This window comes from Heterocephalus glaber, unplaced genomic scaffold, assembly GCF_053883595.1.
Source record: "Heterocephalus glaber isolate CG9 unplaced genomic scaffold, H.glaber_assembly_v1.0 deba00001461, whole genome shotgun sequence".
Classification (NCBI taxonomy): Eukaryota; Metazoa; Chordata; class Mammalia; order Rodentia; family Bathyergidae; genus Heterocephalus; species Heterocephalus glaber.
In genome coordinates, this window is record NW_028258308.1 from 24,040,752 (window position 1) to 24,065,309 (window position 24,558).

General features: G+C 37.8%; 1 protein-coding gene across 8 annotated transcripts in view; it reads left to right on the forward strand.

The window, feature by feature from the left end:
• Mtus1 (microtubule associated scaffold protein 1) overlaps window positions 1-24,558 on the forward strand; it is a 207,934-nt gene that overhangs the window by 96,627 nt on the left and 86,749 nt on the right. For 7 of the 8 annotated variants that reach the window (XM_087217180.1, XM_087217181.1, XM_087217182.1 and 4 more), the window contains one exon: window positions 21,262-21,423. In XM_087217180.1, the coding sequence (XP_087073306.1) occupies window positions 21,262-21,423 (162 nt within the window). Of the gene's footprint in view, window positions 1-21,261; window positions 21,424-23,266; window positions 23,521-24,558 lie in introns of those variants that run through there. The other variant, XM_087217185.1, reaches the window with a different exon arrangement.

The following is a 24,558-nucleotide window of genomic DNA, read 5'->3' on the forward strand; positions in this document are numbered from 1 at the left end:
TAATTAATGGCCCTGGAGGATTTTCATTAAAGAGTTATGGTTTAGATCTACAAGGTCCCCTAAAGCCTCATGGATTAGTTAGTGGGGTTGTGGGCAAGTGATTAGATTATAGCTGACTTGCTGTTAGGAGGTGGAGTCTGGTTGGAAGAGGCAAGTCATTGGGGTGTGGTCTGGGAGGATAAATTTCCCTCCCTCCTTCCTACTACTCTGCTTCCTGTCTGCTGTGTAAGCACTTCTCCTTTTCCATGCCACATGCTGCCCTGCCTTGGATCTAGCTATGGACTGAAACCTCTACAAACTGTGAGCCAAAATAAGCCTTTCCTCCTTTAAGGTGAAGGAGTTAGAAGGAGTGAAGGAGTTTTTGTCCCAGTGGTGAGGAAAGTGATTAAGACAGATTTTGGTACCAGAGAAGTGGGATTGTAGCTGACTGTACTTGATCAACGAGGTTTAGAAACCTTTAGAACTGGTTTGTGGGAAGAATTTGAAAAGCTTTGTAAATGCCAGTTAAAGAAACCCTAGAATACTGTAAGCAGAGCTTTATGGGAGATTCTGGTCAGAGTTCAGAAGACCAGAATGCTGATAAAAAGGCAGAGAGTAAAGACCAGGTTCAGGCAGTTTCAAGTGGGAAGAAGAACTCCATTGGTAGTTGGACTCCCAGCCATGTTTGTTATGCGCTGGCAGAAAATTTGTCTACATTTTGCTCATGTCCTGAGACTTTTTGGAAGACTGAGATTAAGGGTGGTGGACTACATAATCTGTTAGAGGAAATTTCAAGACAGCCCAATATTCAGACTGTGGCTTGGCTACTGTTAGGTGCTTTTAGCCAGCTCTACATTGAGAATCAAGAGCAAAGAGCACAGCTAAACGATTTAAAAAGTCTTCAGTTTTGCCAGAAAGAAATGTGCCACAAAGATGGAACAGAGGAGAGCGTGGTTGCTGAAAAGATTAGCATTAAAAAAACCCCAAGTACTTGGTTGCTGAAAAAATTATCATTTAAAAAAAGCCAAGTACAGGATAATAGGAAAAAGGGCTTGAGGGCATATCAGGAAAGAGCAACATCCTGCCCTTTGGCCTGCAAAACTGAAAAACTTTGCCTTGAGAAGAGAGTCCCAGGGCACTCTATTAGAGAAGGGACCCCTAGGGAATTGATTCCCCAGGATTCAGTTTGCCTTGCTGAGCCATCTAGACACTCTGAGTCCTCTGCATCTACTGGCAAGATGCAAATGGGACTGGCTACTTCTCCAGCTGGCAGCAGACATTGTAGTCATCCAGATAATGCTGGTTTTATATGCATAAAAGATGAAAGAGTTGGGTTAGGGAGCCTTCTAACAAGACTTCAGAAGAAGGCCTGGGAATCTAGGCATTTTGCCCCCAAGAAGGCGGTGTATGAAGCTGTAAGAGTGAAGCCAGAAGTGCACTGGAGATGCCAGCAAGTTGAAGAAGCTGAGAACATTGAACGTCTGAGGAAAGCCACAAGGAGTGAGCAAAGCCAACCTAAGAGAGAAGCCTTGAGAGCTACAATCACTGGTAATGCTGTAGGGTTGGACCTGCCCAAACTCTTTGGAGTTCACAGCTTGTCCTGGTTGCTAGACATGGAACTATGGGATTTAATGTTTGTCCTCCTGGATTTCAGTCTTGCTTTCCTATTGGTTTCTATCCTCCTGTTCCTGCCTTTTGGAATGGGGATGTTTATCCTTTGCCACTATATTTTGGAAGTGTTTAACTTTTTTGATGTTTATAGGGGCTCACAGCTAAGAGTTTGCCTTGAGTCTCAGTGGAAACTTTGCACTTGAGCTTTTTCAGCAGTGCTAAAACTGTTAGTGTTACCATAGTCTGAGCAGGTTCCCAAAGCTGAGACAGGAACCTACCTCAAATGCAGAGTAAGTTTGCAGGTTCGTTGACTGTCAATGCAGAAAAACAGTTTTCAGGACTCCAGTAAGAGGAACAGGGTGAGTTTTATTAGGTAGGAATTAAAAGGTACACACACTGAAAGGGAGGGAGGGAGGGAGAGAGAGAGAGAGAGGAACAGAGACAAAGACACATTGTTTCCTGGAGCAAGGAATATTTATGTTTCTCTTGAGGGTATAGAATCCCTAGGAAATGGTGACTCACCCCTAGAAGGGTATTAGCCCACTTTTCAGGTATCGGTTTTTTTTTTTAAGATAAGTAATTTAAACATTCTTTGGATTCTCTCAACGGGTTCCTTTGTTTTAGGATCAGTTTCCTGTTCTTTACTTTCTCAGTTAAGCTAATTTATAGACTTGAGTATTCTTTGGGTCTGGAAAAGTATCATAAATTTAATCAAGGGAATGCCAATGTGGATTACTTTGGGTGACTTCAATGGGTCCAGGATATTTCAGTCTTCTTAAAAGTATATTTTTTAATTTTAGTATAATTTGACTCCTTTCTTTGTGTCTTTATTTCTTCTATTGTACCTCACTAGGACTTTGTCTACTCTTAGATATGGACTAAATGCATTTTGCACAAAGAGATGGACATGAGTCTTTCAGGGTCCAGAGGTCAGAATGTTATGGTCTAGGTCTGAAATGCCCCTCAAAATCTCATTTTCTTATAGATTGGGCTTTGGGAAGGTGATTGGATTATGGGGACATAGACCTGACTTGCCCTTAGGAGGTGGGGTCTGGTCAAAAGAGGAGGGTCATTAGGAGTGTGGCCTGGAAGAATGTATCTTCCTCCCCACCTCCTCCCTACAACCTCTTGGCTTCTTGCCTGCCATGCTGTAAGCAGCTCTTTTCTGCAGTGCCCCTCAGCTGTGTTCCCCTGCTTTGGAGCCAGCTGACTATGGACTGAAAGACAAAGAGTATGTATGTTTTTATCTAGTGAGTGCTGGCTTGTACTGGGAACTATTTTAGCATTGGAGATAAAGCGGTGCATAGGAGAGAAATGTCTTTCTTTGGGGAGCTTAAGGATCAGAAAATAAACAAAATAGGCCAGGTATGGTGGTGCATGCCTATAATCTCAGCACTCAGGAGGCTGAGACAGGAGGATCACTGGGAGTTCAAGGACAGCATGGTCTACATAGTGAGATCCTGTCTCAAAAAAATAATAAAATGATGATAAGTGCTTAGGAGAAAAAGGAAGCAGTGAAAGGAGTTAGACGTTGGGGTGGTTAAGAAAGTTCTCAACCAGAGGATGACACTTCAGCAAATTCCTGCAGTGGGAGGAGGGAAACACTTGGTGTCAGGTACAAGGAGTCCTGAGGTAGAGGAAACATCGAGTGCCAAGGCCCTCCCCTCAGATGAGGTGACAGATAGGGGATGAGGAGCCATGAAGGCTCATTGTGTGTGGTGGGCACTGGAGAGAGTAGATTGCAGAAGGGGGAGGGGCTAGAGCAAGCAGGGCCCTGCAAGGACCTGGGCTGGAAGTGTCTTCCCTTTGCTTTCTCATTAACATCATCATTGTGAATTTTTGATCTTCAGACATTTGCACAATTCTCACTTTTTAATAATTCTGGAGAAAATTGTGTTATGAGAATCACTCATAAAGTATGGTTAATATGTCACTGTGCAGTCTCTTATTCATTCAAGAAATGTTTAGAGTACCTGCTATATGTTGGGCAGTCTACTAAGTTCTAAGAATACAAACATGATTAAGCAAAAGTATTCTAAGAAGCTTGCAGTTGGAGGGTGAAGTGTATGAGGGTGTCTAAGCAAGTCATAATGCAAACTCTTCATTTTTCAGGTGATCTCTGCTATAATACTTTGCTATATCTACTGTGCTGCATGGTAATGATTTTCTTATGTGTCTGCTCCTAAACTGTGAGATCCATAGGATTGAGTTATTTTTATATTTTCCAGTGCTCAGGATAATGAACCTGTTACACAACAGGTGTTTTACAGTATCTTTCACTTTGATTTGAATTGAGACTTGTATGAAGCACTGTGTGTCCTCAGTAAAGGGAACAGCACTGACTTAGCCTAAGCCACGACTAGAGAAGAATGTTGACTTTTGATGTAGGCTTGGAATGTGCTCATAGGAGTTTACCAACAGACCAGGTTGTTGGGATTGCCAAGGGTAGAGATGTGGAGCTGTGAAAGGATACAGTGTGTTTGAGAGCCAGAATACCTGCAGTGGGTCATATGTTGGGGTCAGTGAGCTCTGAGCTTCTGCCACATGTTTTCTTGACTGACTTACCTAATCAATATCAAGAAGGAATGAACAAAGACAAGATCTAAGCCTGTCAATGTCAAGAAAAAACATGGAGCATTATTCTAAGCAAGCAAACCTTACTCTACCCCAATTATATCTTGAATCTAATCAGGCAGTTTTGGGTTTTCAAGTTTTTACTTCCTACTACCCAGTAGGCTCTTTAAAAAATACAGCATTCTAAGTGAAAAGTCAGAAGGAAAAAAAAAACCCCTTAATCTTATCACCTTTAGATTACTCAGTACATTTAAAAAAATACAGTATTATGCATATATGTTTACACATATTTAATGGAACATTTTCTACTGTTTAGAAATTCCATACTTAGCTGTGCTTGGTGGCACATATCTGTAATCCTAGCTACTCAGGAGGTTGAAACAGAAGTTTGCTTGAACCCAGGAATTTAAGACCAGTCAAGAAAACATATCTGAATGAATGAATGAATGAATGGAGGGAATGAATGAAAGAAATCAGCAGGTATCTAGTTGATAGAATTTTATTTTTTATTTTAATGATATAGTACCTATTTCTTAGATTCTTAAATTTTTCTCAGTAACATGGTTTTAAATGGTTGCAATATTTTATCATCTGAATGTGCTATTGTCTTAGTCTGTTGTATGTTGCTATAACAGAATACCACAGATTGGGTAATTTATAAACAGTAGGAATTTATCTAGCTCATACTGTGGGAGTTGGGAATTCCAAGATCACAGTGCTGGCATTCAGTGAGGGCTTTCTTGCCGTAGCATACCACTGACAGAAGGGCAAGCCTGCTCTCCCAATAACTAACCCAACTCTGAGATAACAGTCAATTCTGAGGATGGGGCCCTCATGACCTAACCACCTCCTATTAGGTCCTCCCTGCACTCTTGTCCTGGGGGTTAAGTCTTCAACATATGTACTTTAGGGGACTCATTTAAGCCATAGCAGCTATGATAGATTTCTTCAGATTTTTTTCAACATTAAGTGGTTTCCAGGCCCCCCCGCCCCCATATATTAAATAACTGCACAAAAGTGCTTTATATATTAGTGCATAAGCTAGTCAGATAAATTCTTGGATATATTCTTCCAGATGGACTCAAAGGGTGTGGGCATTTTTAAGCCTTTTGATCCACATTGCCAAGCTGCCCTTTAGAAACAGCATAGAAATCTGTGCTCCTACTCTGAGAATTCAAGAGTGTTTTTCAAAACTCTTACCAGTATTTTGACACTAATACTCTTTCCAAATATTCATATTTAGGAAGGTGCAGAATGGTATCTTATTTTAATTGGTACATGCTTAGCACTCAAATATTTATTGAATGCATGTAGATTCAGTTATAATCCTGGGGTACAGCAGTGAATACAAGGTCAAAATGTGCCCTCCTTCAAGTTACATCATGGTGAGGGACACAGGACATACATGGTTAAATAAACTGTATAATATATTTGATACTGATTATGTTCTGTGACGAGAAAAAGTGTTAAAGCACAAAAGGGGATATGAAATATTGGGGTATGTGTGTGCATGTGTCAAATTTTTGTGGGGGCAGGGAAAAAGGATTTAAATAAGGACTAGGAGAGCCAGCCATATGAATATCTATCTAGATGAAAACTGTTTCAATTAGAGTAAGCAGCAAAAGGCAAGACCCTGAGGTGGAGCTTGACTAATGTGTCCCAGAAACAGAAGGAATGAAGTAGGAAGAAAGAAAATAGGAGGTGAGGTTGGAGAAGCAGTGAGAAACAGATCAGGTGTAGTCTTTAAAATCATAATAAGGAGATCCCAGGAGAAGCCTTCATGGACCAGAGCTTACGGGTATGTGTAGATCCAAGCTAGGGGCACGCTGTGAAAAGCACTGCACAGGCACACAACAACCAGAGGCCCAGGCTGATTCCATCCTTAAATGTGCACATATCCCAGTGAGAAGCCCTCATGGACCAGAGCTGCAAGGGTGTTCGCATGTCCAAGCCAGCACTCCACTGAGACACCACCAGCTTGGGCCCACAGGCCCCAGCCAAAGGCCCGCCTGGAAAAGAGGTATGCAGGCAGGCAAGCAACAGTTAGAGGCCCGCCCAGATGGCATTGGTAAGTGCATGCAGACCCCAGCCAGAAGCCTGCTCAGACACCAGTGACTTGGGTATGCAGCCCCCAGCCAAAGGCCCTCCTAGGCAACAGCTATGCAGGGGAGCAGGCCCCAGCCAGAGGCACACCCGGAAAAAAGGGCAGTACTGGGATCCAGTAGGCCACCATTCTGAGCCCAGGAAGTGGCACAGGGGTGAGCAGTGGAGAAAAAACCTTTTGGTGGCTTGCTGAGAATTAAAGACCACTGAGCAAGCAAAAATTTGCCTCAACAAAGGCAAAACAGGCTGCATCTGTTGAAATGAGAAGACACGTAAACAAGTCTCAAAACCAAACTTCCAGATCAACTAAGGCAACCCCAAAGGGCAAAGAGATGGAGCAATCTGATATGCAACCACCTGGACTCCCTGAGCTGGCATAAAAAGAGGATCTGGAAACAATGAAATGAGAAATAATTTCTCAGAAAACAACAGAGATTGTGTCCACAGTGCAAGACATGATTAATAACTGTAGAGCAGACACAGATTAAAAAAACAGAGGAGCTGAGGAACATGATGGAATCCCAGCATAGGAAACAAATGGAATCCATAAAACAGATGGAACCAGATATCCAGGAGATTAAAAACTCCATTGAAAGTTAACACAGCAGAATGAGCCAATGTGAGGACAGAATTTCAGATATAGAAGACAAGATGGAAATTGGTGACCAGGAAAAGAAAAATTTCTAAAAAATAGTAAGGGACTACAAGAAATCAATCCAGCACCTGCTAGATGACACAAAGAAGAATAACAAGACTGACTGGAGTCAATGAATAAACAGGAGAGGGTGCAAACAACATAAAAAAACTATTCACAGAAGTAATTGCAGAAAACTTCCCAAGCAAGGGAAAAGAACTTGACATACAGATAAGTGAGGCATATAGGACTCCAACTAGCCATGATAAAAAAAAATCTACACCTAGTCCTATAATAGTTAAGATTCCAGAAACCCAACAGAAAAACAAAGTTCTAGAAGCAGTTAGAGAAAAGAAACAAATCACATACAAAGGAAAGCCCATCAGAATCACAGCAAACTTCTCAACACAAGCCCTCAAGGCAATAAGAGCTTGGAGTGATGTATTTCAAGCCCTAAAAGAAAACAGCCTCCAACCCAGATTGATGTACCCTGCAAAACTATCTTTAAAAATTGTTGGAGAAATAAGATACTTTCATGACAAAGAGCACCTTAGGAACTTCATGAATACCAAACCAGCACTCCAAAAAAAAATTTCAAACACTGTCTCCTAGGAAAAGATAATGAGGATCACAACCCCAGGAAGCCCAACAGAATGAATCCATCAGGAAAGACAAGAAATTAAATGCAAAAGGGGAAAATCTAACAAAAAGAAAAAGTCATGAAAAGGATAAGTCAATACATATCAGTTATAGCCATCAAGGTAAATGGTCTCGATTCACCAATCAAAAGAAATAGACTGGCAGAATGGGTCAAGAAGCAAAATCCAACAATATGCTGTATACAAGAAACACACTTAATTCAAAATGAAACTCATACACTGAAAGAGGGTAGAAAACAATACTCCATGTGATGGGAACCCAAAAAAAAGCAGGAGTAGCTATCCTCTTTGCAGATCAAGTAGATTTCAAACCAACACTGATTAAGAGAGACAAAGAAGGACACCACATCCTTGTAAAGGGAACAGTCTAAGTGGAAGAGATGACAATCATAAACATACATGCACCAAACACTAGTGTGCTCAACTATATAGAATAAATACTAATGGACATGAAAAGTCATATATGCACTAATACACTTGTAATGGGAGACCTCAATACGCCACTGTCAGAAATAGATAATTAGACAAAAAATAATGAAATACTAGAATTCAATCAAACTCTTGAGGAAATGGGCTTAACATATGTTTACAGAGGGTTCCACTGCAAAAAATCAGAATATACATTCTTTGCAGCTGCACATGGATCATTCTCCAAAACAGACCACATACTCGGTCATAAAACATGTTTAAGTAAGTGCAAAGGAATTGAAATTATCCCCTGTATATTATCAGATGATAGTGCGATGAAATTGGAGATCAATAGCAAAACAAATCGCAAGAATTTCATAAACACATGGAAAGTGAACAACATACTTCTGAATAATCAATGGGTCACAGAGAAAAAGAAGAAATCAGTTTCTACAATTAAATGACAATGCTAATACAACATATTGGAATCCTAAGGGACACAATGAAAACAGTCTTACGAGGGTAATTCATAGAAGTGAATACTCATAATAGGAAAATAAAGCAAGCTCAAACAACGAGATGCTAAACCTCAATCTTCTAGAAGAAGGAGGGCAGGACAAACCCAAAACTCATACAAGGGAGGAAATTATAAAGATCAGAGCAGAAATTTGTGCAATGGAGACTAAGAGAACGACACAAAAAATCAGTGAAGCAAAGAGTTTGTTCTTAGAATAAACAAAATTGACAAACCCTTAGCCAACCTCATCCCCCCCCCACCAAAGACCCAAATCCATGCAATTAAGAATGAAAAGGGTGAAATTACAATGGACCCAGCAGAAATCCAGGGGATCATCAATACAATCAATAATGATCCATGGGATCATTGTATGCCAATAAGATGAAAAACACAGAAGAAATGGACAGATTCCTAGACATGTATGAATTATCAAAGATGAACAAAGAAGAACTAAATATCCTAAACCCAATATCAATCAATGAAATTGAAAATGTAATTAAAAACTTACCAACTAAGAAAATCCTGGGTCCTGAGGGCTTCACTGATGAATTCTACAAGACATTGAGAAAGAAACTACTGCCACTACTGTTTAAACTCTTCAATGAAATTGAAAGGGAAGCAGTACTCTCGAACTCTTTCCTGGAAGCAAGCATCACCTTGATCTCCAAAGCTGAGAAAAACCGAACTGAAAAAGAGAACTATAGGCCAATCTCACTAATGAACATAGATGCAAAAATCCTTAATAAGATACTGGCAAATAGAATGCAGAAAGTCATCAAGAAGATCAAACACCCTGACCAAGTGGGATTCATCCCAGGGATGCAGGGATGATGGTTCAACATATGCAAATCAATCAATGTAATACACTATCAATAGAGCCAAGGACAAAAACCATATGATCATCTCAATAGATGCAGAAAAAGCATTTGACAAAATCCAACATGCATTTATGATAAAAACCCTACAGAAAATTGGAATAGACTATCTCTACCTCAATCTGATAAAAGCAATCTATGAAAAACCAACTGCCAATATCTTACTAAATGGTCAAAAACTGGAATCCTTCACACTAAAATCAGGAACAAGACAAGGATGTCCACCATCACCACTCCTGTACAATATAATCTTGGAAACACTAGCCACAGCAATTAGACAAGTAAAAGTAATAAAGATAGGAAATGAAGACATCAAATTGTCATTATTTGTAGATGACATGATACTCTATATAGAAGACCCCGAGAATGCCACCAAAGTCTTCTAGACTTAATAACCAAATTCAGTAAAGTAGCTGGATACAAGGTCAACACAAAAATCAATAGCTTTTCTCTACATGAACAACAGACTCACTGAGACAGAAATAGGCCAAACAATTCCTTTCACAATAGCATCCAAAAAACTGAAATACCTAGGAATCAACCTAACAAAAGAAATCAAAGACCTCTTCTCTGAAAACTGTAGCACTCTGAAAAGAGATTGAAGACAATATCAGAATATGGAAAGGCATTCCTTGCTCCTGGGTAGGAAGGATCAACATAGTGAGAAGGGCCACACTTCCAAAACTGCTGTATACATTCAGTGCAATCCCAATTGAAATCCCAGCAGCATACTTCACAGACCTTGAGAAAACAACCCAAAAATTCATTTGGAACAAGAAGAGACCTAGAATAGCAAAAGCAATTCTAGGTAACAGAGACATGGCAGGGGTATCACAATCCCCAACCTGCAACTCTACTACAAAGCTACTGTGATAAAAACAGCATGGTACTGGCAAAGAACCAGACCTGAGGACCAGTGGAACAGAAAGATGCAGAAACAACTCCAGACACACTCAGCCATCTCATCTTTGATAAAAGAGCCAAACACCCTCACTGGAAGAAAGATAGCCTCTTTAATAAATGGTGCTGTAAAAATTGGGTTTCAACTTGCCAGAGATTCAAAGTAGACTTATACCTTTCACCATGCACTAAGCTAAAATCAAAATGGATTAAAGATGTAAATATTGAAACAAACGCTGAACTGGCTGGAACAGAGGTTACGTAGAACTCTTGAAGGCATTGATGTAGGAAAAGATTTTATGAACAAAATCTCAGTTGCCGTGATCTAGCACAAATAATCAACAAGTGGGATTTCTTCTTATTAAAAAGCTTCTGCACAGCAAGAGAAACCACCAGCAGTGTGAAGAGACAACCCACAATGTGGGAAAAAGTTTTCACCTGCTCTTCCTCAGACAAAGGTCTACTATCTTGAATCTATAAAGAACTTAAAAAAATCAGACCTCCCAAATTGAAAAGCCCAATCCAAAAATGGGCATCCTGAAATGAATGGACATTTCTCAGACAAACAAGTAGAAACAGCAAATAAACATATGAAAAAGTGTTTAACATCACTGATCATTTGAGAGATGCAAATGAAAACGATGCTGAGATTCCACCTTACCCCAGAAACTATGCCTGCTATCATGAAATCAACCAATTACAAATGCTGGAGAAAGAGGAACCCTTCTCCACTGCTGGTGGGAGTGTAGACTGGTGCAACCACTGTGGAAATCAGTATGGAGATACCTCAAAGAACTAGGACTGGATGTCCCATTTGACCAGCTACTCCCCTGCAAGATACCTTCCCCAAAGAATTAAAAGAATCATACCACAGTGATGTATGTGTATCCATGTTCATAGCTACACAATTTGTAATAGTTAAAACTTGGAAGCATCCCAAATGCCCATCAACTGGAGACTGGATAAAGAAAATGTGGGTTTTTAAAAAATAAAATGAAGTACTTCTCAGCCATAAAAAATGAGAAACTAGAGATGTTTATAGATAAATGGATGCATATTGAGGTGGTACTCTTTTTTTTTTTTGGGTACCGGGGATCGAACTCGTGACCTTGCGCTTGTGAGGCAGACACCAGAACCACTGAGCTAAATACCTGGCGCGAGGTGATAGTCTTAAGTGAAATAAATAGGACACACGTGTAAATACCAAATAGTTTCTCCGGTGTGAGAAACTGAAAGTGTAACTAAGGACTAAAAGGTATAATAGATAATGTGAAATAGGAAGAAAAGGGGCAAAGGGTAAGAGGAAGTGGGAGGGGTAGAAGAAAGGAAAGAATGGAATGGAATTAATATGAGAAAATGAGAAAATGGAAACAAAGTCTTTGTAAATATGGAGGGATGGAGGGGTTAAAGGGAGGGCAGGGCAATGGGGAAAAAATAAGAACCTAGAGAGATTATCTAAAGGGGCAAATTTCCAATGATGAATGATATTATATTGTATACCTAAAGTGTACCAGTGTAATTAATTTAAAAAATAACAGGTGAATCAACTAGTTACACAAAATTCTTTTCATATTTTTTAACTTGTAAAGGTATAATAAATGTACATTATATAGAAATTGCCATTTTAACCATTTTTAAATATACCTTTTTTTAATGACATTAAGTATATTCACATTGTTGTGCACCCATTACCATGACTTTTCTCTAGAATTTTTTGTTTTCTTCAGCTGAAATGGTTTATCACTTAAATCTTAACTCCCAGGTCTTCCTTTCTCCTAGCCCCTGGAAACTACCCTCCCACTTTCCATCTCTATGAATATAATTATTCTAAGTACTTCACATAAAAGGAGTCATGCAATATTTGTTCTTTTCTGACTGTCTTATTTAATTTAGTAATCTCTCTCCATGGTTCATCCATAGTGTACCATAGACCACAGTTACCTTACTTTGTTCATTCATTTGCCTCTAAACACTTGAGTTGCTTCTACTTTTGCTTGTATGATGATGACTGTGTAGATATTGTTTTAAGTCCTTGCTTTCACTTCTTTTTATTATGCATCCAGACATGGAGTTGTTAGACTGTGTGGTAAATCTGTGTTGCATTTTTTTGGGAACTGCCATTCCATTTTCTATAGCAGCAACACCATTTTATATTCCTACTAGCAGTGTACATTCGTCACATCTTTGCCAACACTTATTTATTTTATAATAGTCACCCTAATGGCTAATGAGGAGGTATCTTACTGTGGTTTTGATTTGTGTTTCCCTAATGACTGGTGATGTTGAGAATCTTCACATGTCTGTTGGTTACTTGTGTCTTCTTTGGAGAAATATCTGTTTAAATCTGGAAGACCTCCAAGGTCTCCCAGTTCTCTTAAGGCAAAACAGGGGGTCTCAAATGGAGAGGAAAACAAATACCAGGTAGCAGAACCCTATGAAAACTTTATAGAAGGGATTAAGAAAGTAGATGACTTCAAAGAAGGAATGAACCAAATATTTATAGCATTATCACTCTTTATGCCCAGTGTGAATTCCAGGGAAATAAGTAAAAAATTGGACAAGCTAACTAAAACTATTTAAAACATGAATGACAAATTCAACAAAGATACAGAATCCTCAAAACAATGTCAGATGGAAAAAAAAAAGAAAAATGTCAGAAATACCTGAAATAAAAATCTGTATGGAATTCATTATTATAGAAACGACCAGTGTGAAGATTGTGTCTGAAATTGAAGACAAAATTGGTAGATTATTCCAAAGTACTCCAAGAAGCTACCTTCCCCCCAAAAAAAGAAAAAGAGGAAAAGACATGTCCATGCAGCAAGAACTAGATGACAGTAAGAAGACCAACCTAAGGCTAATTGGAGTCAGAGAAACGATAGAAGATAACACAGATGGAACTATTAATATTTTTACAGAAATCATGGCAGAAAATCTCCAAAATATTAGCAAAGAGTGCAACATACAAGTAAGCAAGGCTACTATAATACCTAACAACTATGATGAAAAAAGCTGACCAAGACATATTCTTGTTAAATTGCCAGATAACAACAAAAATAAAAAAATCAAAATTTTAAAAACAGACAGAGAAAAACAATTACATATAAAGGTAAACCAGTTAGAATTGCAGCAGACTTCTCAACACAAACTCTGAAGGCCAGAAGAGCCTGGAGCAAAGTATTTCAAGCCCTAAAAGCAAATAACTTCCAACTCCAATTAACATATCCAGCAAAGCTATTCTTCAAAGTAGGTGGAGAAAAAAGACATTTCATAAAAAAGACTAGCTCAAAAGATATATAATAAATGCTAAACCATAACGCCAAAATACCCAAGAATATCCTAGACAGAAACAACAAAACTAATACAGCTGAAAACCCAAATGAAACAAAAATATCAAACAAAAATACTAAACAAAGTCAATGAATAAAGGGCAACAAAAAAATTACAGAAAAAGGAGTCACCAACAGAGAAAGAATACAAAGATAGTAAATAATCAACACCTCTCAGTAACATCTCTCCATGTTAATGGCTTCAACTCTTCCAAGTAAAAGACACAGATTGGCAGATTGAATCAAAAAACAGAACCCAACCAGGGATTTAGCTCAGTGGTTCTGCCACCTGCCTTGTAAGCACAAGGTTCCAAGTTCAATCCCCGGTACCAAAAAAACCCCAGAACCCAACAGTCAGTTGCATTCAAGAAACTCATCTAGTCCATAAAAGATATTTATAGACTAAAAATTGAAAGGTGGAAAATAATATTTCATGCACCAGGACCTGAAAACAAGCAGGGGTAACTATTTTAATCTCAGACATGGTAAACTTCAAGCTAAAACTGATTATAACAGACAAAGAAGTTCACTACATTCTACTTAAAAGAAACAAGAGATAACTTTTACAAATATTTATGCACCAAATTCTGGAGCACCTAGCTTTATAAAACCAATGCTACTGAACATGAAAGATCAAATAAATACACAATCATAGTGGGGGATCTTAACATCCCACTTTCCCCAAGAGACAAATCAACTATACCAGAAAAAAAATCAATGAAGAAATATCAGAGCGGAACCACACCCTTAGGCATATAGACTTAATAGATATCTACAGATTATTCCACCCCAGTACAACAGAGGATACATTCTTTTTGGCAGCACATGGTACCTTTTCCAAAACAGATCACATACTAGTCCACAAAGCCTGCTTAGGTAAATATAAAAGCATCAAAATTACCCCAAATGTACTGTTAGAAAAGTAGAAATTAGAAATCAATGCATTGAAAATAGAAATCATTGACAGAAGCAATCCAAGTCTGTGGCCCATTTTTGAATTGAGTTGAGTGCTTTTTCTTTTTGATGTTGAGTTGTCTTATTTTTCTGTTCCAGAATCTTTTAACTGTGTTTACCTCAATTATTGTAGGTTAAGGGTTTTTTTTTTTTGTCCTTTCAATTCTTACCTTAAAAAACAATCACATAAGGTTTTAGAATGAAATAGCATTCAATTAAAATATTAATTCAGGAAAGAATTAACATGTATACACTTATTCAAAGCTTTTGGTTCCTTGCTTTTGCCATTTTGACTTAAGTCCAGCACTTTTTTGATAAATTTACTCATAGGAACAGAATGTATGTACATGTCTGTATGTGCAATTTTTTGTTGCCTAAGGACCTATTTTCTATTTTTCCCTAGTATGTAAATAAGCTGTTAATATTGTGAAATATATTTTTGTTAGCATCCTATTAGCTCTATTTAAATAACATTTTTACAATAAAACTCTTCCATGGAAGCTAAATTTTTAGCCATGTTCATTATTGTTAGTGAAAACATTTAGCACTATAGAGTTAATTGGGAGTAAATCTGGAGGCACTATTTTGAGTAAGTATAATTTATTTCTCCCACAACTTACTGTATTTTTTTATTGCTTTGGGAAGATTTACTTTAATTTTATAACAATTTCTAGTTGCTGTAGATTAGTACTACAAAGATCATTTTCTCTATGCAGTTCCATTTAAAGAACAAACTATATAATCATAGCTATAAACGTATTCTTATCTTTTATATCTTCACTCTAACATTTTCTCTTCCTGACTAGTGAGTGGCTATGTCACATGCAAGCTTTATTAATGCTTTTACATTACAAACTGACCTCAGTAATCTCCTTTTTATCGTCTAATTAAAATTTCTATTTCTCTAGTCCTGGCGGGGCACTGCCTCCTAACTTGTCACCTCAATTTCTTTTTTTTTTTTAATTTTTAAAAAAATTAAATTCTTTTATTGGTACATTGTAGGTATACAACACAATTACATTTCTCATTGGGAATTGTACCTTTACATAATGCATCTTGGTTCTTATTTTTTCCCCATTCCTAGCCCTCCCTTCACCCCCTCCACCCTTCCCTATTTGCAAAGACTTAATTTCCATTTTTTCCATTTCTCGTCATTTTTCTTTTCCCTTCTTTCCTTTCCCCTGCCCCTCCCACTACCCCTACCCCTTTTCACCTTTTCTTCCTATTTTGCATTATCAATTATTCATTTTAATCATTGGTACATTTTAGGTATACAATATAATGACATTCATCATTGGAAATTTTCACCTTTACATAGTCTCTCTTGGTTCTTATTTTTCACCCTTGCCCAGCCCTGCCTTCAACCCCTCCAGTCCTCCCTATTTACAAAGATTTTGTTCCTATTTTTCCATTTTCTCATATTAATCCCATTCCCTTCTATCCTTTCCCCTAGCCTTCCCACTTCCTTCCCCTTTGCCCCTTTTCTTCCTATTTCACATGACCTATTATACATTTTAGTCCTTATTTACACTTTCAGTTTCTCACACCAGAGAAACTATTCGATATTTATACATGTGTGTCCTATTTATTTCACTTAAGAGTATCACCTCAATGTGCATCCACTTAGCTATAAATGTCTCTAATTTGTCATTTTTTATGGCTGAGTAGTACTCCATTTTATGAAAAAAACCACATTTTCTTGATCCAGTCTCCAGTTGATGGGCATTTGGGCTGTTTCCAAGTTTTAGCTATCACAAACTGTGCTTCTATGAACATGGGCGCACATATATCACTGTGGTATGATTCGTTTAACTCTTTGGGGAAGATCCCCAGGAGTGGAATAGTGGGGTCAAATGGGACTTCCAGTCCTAGTTCTTTGAGGTATCTCCATACTGATTTCCACAGTGCTTGCACCAGTCTACACTCCCACCAGCAGTGGAGCAGGGTTCCTCTTTCCCCACAGCCCTGCCAGCATTTGTTATTGTTTGATTTATGATAGCAGCCATTCTTTCTGGAGTGAAGTGGAATCTCAGCATTGTTTTCATTTGCATCTCTTGAATGACCAGTGATGTTGAACATTTTTTCATGTGTTTATTTGCTATTTCTACTTCTTTGTGTGAGAAATGTCTGTTCATTTCAGATGCCCATTTTTGGGTTGGGTCTTTAAATTTGGGAGGTCTGATCTTTTTAAGTTCTCTATAGATTGGAGATAGTAGACTTTTGTCTGAGGAAGAGCAGGTGAAGACTTTTTCCCACATTGTGGGTTGACTCTTCACACTGCTGGTGGTTTCTCTTGCTGTATCACCTCAATTTCAAACTCTTCAGTCAGTTCTGTACTCCACAACACATGATCAAGTTCTAGTGCAAACATTAGGAAAGTTGAAATACTTCTCCTCCTCATCTTTCCCAGTATCCTCCCTCAACAATTAAGGTCTAAAGTTGCTAACCTGGCATTTAATGCCATCAGCCTCCCAGCCATAAGTTATCCACCTACCCAACTCTCCATCCCTATTTTCTATTTCTTTTTTCACTCTTTGGCTTTAATTTCCAGCCTCAGGGAAAATCCCTGTTACAGTATGAAGAATTTTTCAGTAGTAAAGTCGTTGTCTTTATAATAGACATACAAAATCATTAAAGCATTGACTTATTTTTTCTTAGTAAAATAAAACCAATTGGACAATAGTTATTGCATAGTTGTATAAGGGTAAAAATGAGTAGTGGAATCTATTTAAATATTGATCTCATTTATCTTAGTTTCTTTATTTTGTTTTTGCTTTTTTTGAGGAAGGCTTGGCTTTTTTTTTTTGAGATAAGGGCTCACCATCTAGTCTAGGCCTGACTTGACCTCACTTTGTAGTCCAGGCTAGGCCTGAACTTGGATTTCTTCTGCCTCAGCCTCCTGAGTGTTGGGATTACAGACATGGCTATCTGTTTTGTCTTGGTTATACTTTGTCATTAAATTTGGCCCTAGTGATGTTAGTGTGTATTAGTTTCCCTTTCCCCACTGTGATTCTGGGGATGAACTCAGGGTCACATACATGCTAGGCAACCCCTGCTATAGCTTTCAGCTACATTCCCCAGGTTTTTTATTTTGAGACAAGGTCTAGCTAAGTTGCCCAATCTGGCCAGGTGTGGAGGTGTCCGCCTGTAATCCTAGCACTTGGGAGGCTGAGGCAGGAGGATTGCCATGAGTTCAAGGCCAGCCTGAACTACATAGCGAAACCCTGTCTCAAAAAATAATAAATAAAAAGCAGAAATTTGCGTTATCTGGCCTCAATCTTGTAGTCCTCCTGCTTCACCCTCCTGAGTAGCTGGGACTATAGGCATGTGCTACCACACTGGCTTGTTTATTAGTTCTTGTAATAAAAGATGCTCGATATCAAAAGAAAATTCCTGTGAAGTAATGTGTAAGTACTAATAATGTATGAAGGGCAAATTTCTCATCCCTCCCCTTCCCTCCTGCTTTCTAACATGTTGTATCCCATAACAGTCCTGTAAAGTTGAGGTATATTTTTCTGAACATTTTTAACAGTAAAAGATCAGTATAAACTTTAAAAATATGATAAGCTTTCATTTTAGGGGAGTCATACAAAAATAGAATTGTATTTATGCAGTTTTGTTTTGTTTTTGACTTGAACCCCAAGGCCACCTAATTTCAATCAAATTCTTAGTTTCAGTAATAATTTCTCATTGACTTCTCTGATTTGACCGTATCCACTCATTTCCGAAATGCTCACAGATATCAGGGCCCTTTTCAAGACCTCTGCCTCTCTACATTTCTTTCCCCCCACCCCAACATAGATCTACTGGTACTCTAAACAGAACTTAAGTCTACATTATTATATTGTTAAACAGAGATTTAGTCTGTGCCAAATGTATGAGCTTAAAATAAATGACTAAGGTCAATGATATCTCTGTAAGTAGATCTTAAATCTTTACGTTTCACATGTGAGATAAATTACTGTATATTATATATCATGTGAACTGGCAAAGGTCGCCTTTTCAGAACTGTAAGCTAGAGAAGTCCTGTACTGATTTCATGGTTGAATTTGACACTCAGTTTAATGCCATCTCACAATTAGGCCAGTCTTGCCTTGTCTTTCTTTCGATATTGCTGATGATATGTATGTTTTCACTGCTTCTTTATATGAGATCCAATTATATAACGACTTTAGGTCAACTTTACTATTAAGCTGAACATTAGGATTGTTGGTACGAGAGTTCAGTGCCTTTGTTTCATCCTCATGGTTTGTTTTTAATCACTCTGCCTCTAAGCTTGGGACTGTTAAATATTGTGTGCTTCTATTCTGTGGCCCAGCACAGGTGTGGGCTGGTGCTTAGGCACTTTGCTTCACTGTCACTGGTTAGATCTGTGATCCGAGTAAGCCAGTTAGGTATCTAAGTAGTTTTCTTATCTATAAGTTAGGACAGTAATAGTAAGGCAATGTTAGGATTTTTCTGCATACCAAAAGAACCAACTTTTTTGGTGAAATGGATGTTATTTAGTACCCTTGGTGCTTGTTTTAAAGAGTCATGGAGGAATTGCAAGCTGTCATTAAGTTGGGGGGTAGGAGCTAGATGGGGGTAAACTTGTAAAATAGAATGGGGCAGGTCTAGGGCTCCGGAGGGAGTGTGCATCTGGGGCAGGCTTAAAGCAGCCATGGTACAGGTCTTCTGCAGTAATTTGGAGGTCTGCAAACCTATGATGTTTTCAGAAACAATGCTATGAAACATGCCATTCTGAAGAATAAGTAAATTTTCAGAATTTGTCGTGCCTTAACTGTATTGTAGCTGTGGCCCAGAAATTTTGATCTGTTACTTGCCCAACTTTGTTCACTGTTTCTGATGATGACTCAGAATGATTCTGCTGAAGAGACAGTAGTTTGATATATTTATATTTTTAAAATATGTTCTTTTAATTTCTCTAAAAGCAAGTAAAGCTGGTGACAAATATAATAAAGAATCAGATGGGACTCTGGATATGTAATAAAGAAGAATGTTTCCCTTCATCTAGTTAGTGGGTGGGAGAGTCAAATAGATTCATCAGAAGGAGTTAAGGGTTTAATGCTTCATAGGAGAGAACATGCTATCAAAATTTGTCCTCTACTCTGGGCATTAAAAGAGAAATTCATTCAGAAACACTTTAATTCTCACTTTGTACTGTGCACTTTGCTACGTCAAAGGGACAGTGTTGAATCAGTGATTTTTCCTGTTCTCAGCAACCTTACAGACTACTTGGTCCAGGAAGGAGGCACAAGGAAACACATGCCCATAGAAGCAAGTCTGTGGCATGAGCATAAAGAACAGTATGGTCCATTGTACACAGAGGAGGGTGTCCTGCCAGGGAAAGCTTACAAAAATCTCGTGATTCTCAATAGTGCTTCTGAAATTAAGTGCATATTTTAACCTAGAGGATCTTGTTAAAATGCAGATTGTGAATCAATAAATCTAGGGTGGAGCTGCAAGTGAGTAGCAAGGATCTAAACTGACTTTTTATTCATAGGGTGGAAATAAGGGACTGAAAGGAAAAGGGTCGATTTCAGTCACAAGGCACAAACAGAAGAATAGAGTAGACCAGTGATGGCGAAACTTCAGAGCTTTCAGACATAACAGACAACCCATTGCAATATGTGTACTGTAGATTCACTACCACTGGAGTAGCCTTCACTGGAGAAAAACAAGTAGGGTGGGTGGAGAGGGGTAGGACATAGCATAAGAAGGTAGAAATGATAGGAATCAACTTTAGGACTGCTTTTTATACCAGGGAAGAAAATATAATTTCAGTGTTTTGAGGCTTTTTTTAAAAAGGGGAAATGGTCCTGTAACTACCATAAATAACCAGACTGGTGTCTGTCCGTGTTGAAGCATTCAACAAGGAAAATAAGACATGAGTGGCATCGGGATTCAGGAGGGTTAGGGTTTCAGTGAGAATTTGGGTTTCATCTGTAGAGGGATTGAGTAGAGCATAAAAGAAATAAAATCTACTCTCCAGAAGTGGGTTTGAAGAAAGTTGTGAACTAAGAATGGCACGTGGGAAGTGCTAATACTTAGGTAGTTGGTGTGAGCATGGGGAGAGTGTTTTCAGAGGTGTCAGAGGATCAGAAGTGTACGGATTTCATGGGCAAAGTAGAAACACTTGTTATATATGAGTAAGAGCTAGAAAGCTGCGCTAAGACCATTTAAGTTTCTCAAGTAAACTGGGGATTAGAGATGAAAGAAAAAGAATGCTAATAATATAGCACCACCTGGTGTTAGGTATTAGGCATTCTTCAAATAATATTTTTCTCATCAGATTGAATTTTTGTTTTGGTTACCTTACAGTGTTTTCACTGATTTCGTTTTTATATCATAGCCTACTGTGTACCTAAAGTAATTTATTTATTTTTGTAAATTTGTTTTTGTAACAGTGCCGAGAGGGTCATTATCAATTTGCTTTTGCTTTAAGCTTTGCCAAAAGCTTTTCTCTCGCAAGATTCTTCTGATCTATCTTCCACTTCAGAGAAGATGTGTAAGTTAATTACTTCAGGTAACAGGGTTACAAATATTCTTCTTATAGCCTAATTACCTCATTGTTTCTGCTCTTCTGCCTCTAAATTGTTGAAAATAAACAAATATGTATGATCCTGAATATTCATTTTGTTAATGCAGTTAGAGTTTACAAGCCTAAAGTGCCAGCTTTCAAATGAATAGCAGTAAAAACTTTTGTTTTAATCCCAAGGAAAAGCTACATCCTTGAAAAGTGCACAGCCATCTTGGATGAATTTGCCTAGACCACTTCCTAAGTCCAGTGCATCTTTGAGAAGTTCAGCGCTACGGAGAACAGGAAGCACCCTGTCGATTGGCAGCACCCACAGTGATCTGAGCACCTACAGCAGTAATTGTAAGTTGGTCCATGACACCCTGTTAGGATTTTCTGTCTTTTTTTTTTTTGGTACCGGGGATTGAACTCAGGTCCTTCCGCTTGTGAGGCAGGTGGCAGAACCACTGAGCTAAATCCCTGTCCCCTGGATTTTGAAACAACAGTTATAAGAAAAACCAATGCTTTCTAAATAATTAGTAGAATTTCTGTTTCTGTGTTATGCTTCTTGGAATTACTCAGAAAGTTTGGAAAGATAAATTCTTTTTTAAGAAAGTTCACTTTTGCTGAATGTGCTATGAAACACTGAAATAATTATGTGTTGAAGGCATCTGTTGTATTCTTGCATAAAGGGTCTAACGTGAGTCATTTGAATTGATGGTATTTTGGAGTTGGTTTAACAAAAGAATAGTAACTGAGGAGCTTTTAGAACCCAACTGGAAATCAGACAAAAAGATCACTGTAGTTCTGTTTACTTTGTAAAAGACTGAAGCTTGTAAAATATATGTTTTGTAACCTTTTACTTTGGACGGTAGATTTGGTGCAGTATGACCAACATAACTTCAAGCCTAATTCTAAACAATTTAAACTTAAAAGAATATTTTTCAAGTTTTGAGTTAATGTGAATTGGTTTTTTGTTATAAAGTGGGTGAATTGATTCAGCTATTCTTTTCTTTCAAAAGATATATTTGCATTTGATACTTAATTTTTCACTCCCTTCTCTAATAAACTCCGAACAATTCCTGACTTAATCACTCCTAACAGTTTCTGTGTACCCGCTGTACCCAGGCTGTGAGAGTTGTAGTGGGACCTCCAGGGTTTAAATGAAATGGTCCTTTCTCTAAAAAGTAGTTGAGGAGAAAGATGTTACTTATGTGGATGACTAGAATATCAGGTAAAGCAGGATACAAGCATGTGAGGAGGACTGGAGAACTGTTCTCTCTGCTTTAAGCACAAATTAATTTCTTTTTTCTGGTGAGACAATAGGGACAAAGCAAAATAATGGTTGTTGAACATCTGAGTGTGAAGAAATATTATAGGACATTATAGTATATTGTTTCTCTCTTTTATTTTCCTTGAATGACTTCTGATTTTACTTTGATTTTATGTATGGGTAATTGAGACTCAGAGACTTTGTTACTGGTCCAAAGTCACACAGCAAATGTGTGACAAAATGGTTTTTGGACAATAAGGCATTGAGGTAATGACAGTTCATGAAAACATTTTTGAAGGTCACTTAGCAGTAGCTGGTTTCATATGCAGGTAAGTGTCTGCATCCTGACACTTTGGGGATCCTGAAATATGTTATTTAAAATTAAACAAGACTATTATCTGCTTATTGTTTGAATTTTGAAGTTGTAGCGAACCCCAGAAGGGTTTGTGTGTAACAGCTAATTCTCTGTGAATTTGAAAAGGTTATTCACACACCTATTATTTTAGGGTCATTTTCCTCCCATCCTTCTCTGTTCTAGTGTGAATTTTAAAAACAAACTCACAAAACAGAACCACAGTATGCTCTTAAAGCTACAGCTATGGGCAGGTGGAACTTCAAGCAGACACATTCTGGCTGCCGTAACCCAGCACTTTCCATCGACAGCCATGTTGGCCTGGCCAATGTTTCAGTACCGTGTCTGACACTCCTAAGGAGGCTGTAAAATCCTTTTGTCCATTCCTTTTTGTCTATTAACAAAGGGGTTTTCCCTACACCCACAGAGCCTGTTTAGTGGCGAGGTGTCCCTCTTGCAGATTAAGCATTCAAATCAGTGAGTCTCTTAGTTCGATTTGCTAGCTGGTTTAATCTGTTTTGTATAGTGCCTTGGAGCTTACAGATTTTCCCCCCTCTATTCTAATGCACTAAGAGCAAGCATGAGGGATATGAGACCAAACATGGCTGCAGTTTTCCCTGCTTGAGCTGGCTTTGATCCTTTTAAATGACTATACCAGGAGGATTTCGCAGTTGTACAGAAACTGATATTTCTTCAAAAATCTTTATCAATTCTACACTCACCCCACCGGCTGGTTCAGAGAGGCACTATGATGCTACTTTATTGACACTGCTGGTCGTGGGATCCTACAGCCTTTGTATAATTCCTTTGTTAGCCACGTTTACTGGGAAAAGAAGTAGGTTGATGATTTCTGGTTTGATTCTTTTCTTTGTAAGCATGCTTAAATTTTAATTCAATAAATTGATTTTAGGACCTCTTGATTGTTATTTTTGTAATTTGTAATTTATATTAACTAGTATTTCTTGGACATATTTATGTTTATTTAAGATGTAAATGCTTCTTGTAGAAACAATTTTATTATATATTTTATATGTTTTGGAACTCTTACCAAATATAATTTAGCAGAATTGTCAATGTTCTTGGCACAGGAAATTGCCCTATTATCAAAGGTTTTCATGGTTTAATTTCTGACTAAATAGAAGCTTTTGTCTGTGTAGCTTACAATTGTGTGAATATAGAGTAATACTTTCCTAGAATTAAATTGGAATATCACATCTTTGATCATTTTCTACAATTATACTATACTTAATATACAATTTATATAAGAGTATTAAAGATGTATACATTTTTTAATGACTGCCTCAAAATATTAAAAATTTTGAGCTGAAATTATCCTGCTTCTGATGAGGAAGGGTCATGTTAGGAAATAACTTCATCTTTTGGTCAATGTTTTTATTCTTACTGGTTTAAGCATTTGAACAGTTCTAAAGAATGTTGTTGTCTTGCTTTGATCATTTCTTTGTGATATGATATTGTTAGTGGCATCATTTAAGTACTTCTGAGCTAGCACAGTGCTATTGTGATGTGAGCATCTATTCTTAATACTTCAGGATCCTATGGAAATATCACTACAAGTTGTAAAATGAATGAAGGTAATAATATTTTTTTATTTGGGAGATTTAACAGGTTCTTTGTATGTGTGTTCTTTTAAGCATAGAACATTTCAAAGTTAGGGTAATGATTTCCTTTGGATATTAGCATGAAACATTGTATAGTGGTTTCTGTAGCACATGTGCTCATTTATAGTAGTTAAATATTATGAGCTCTTTCAGACTCAGATACCTAAAGCCTAGTTTTCCAGGTTATTAAAGTAATTGGATAAAGAAAAATGATAATATTAAATTGAATAGAATGGTTTTTGGGTCATTGTGCA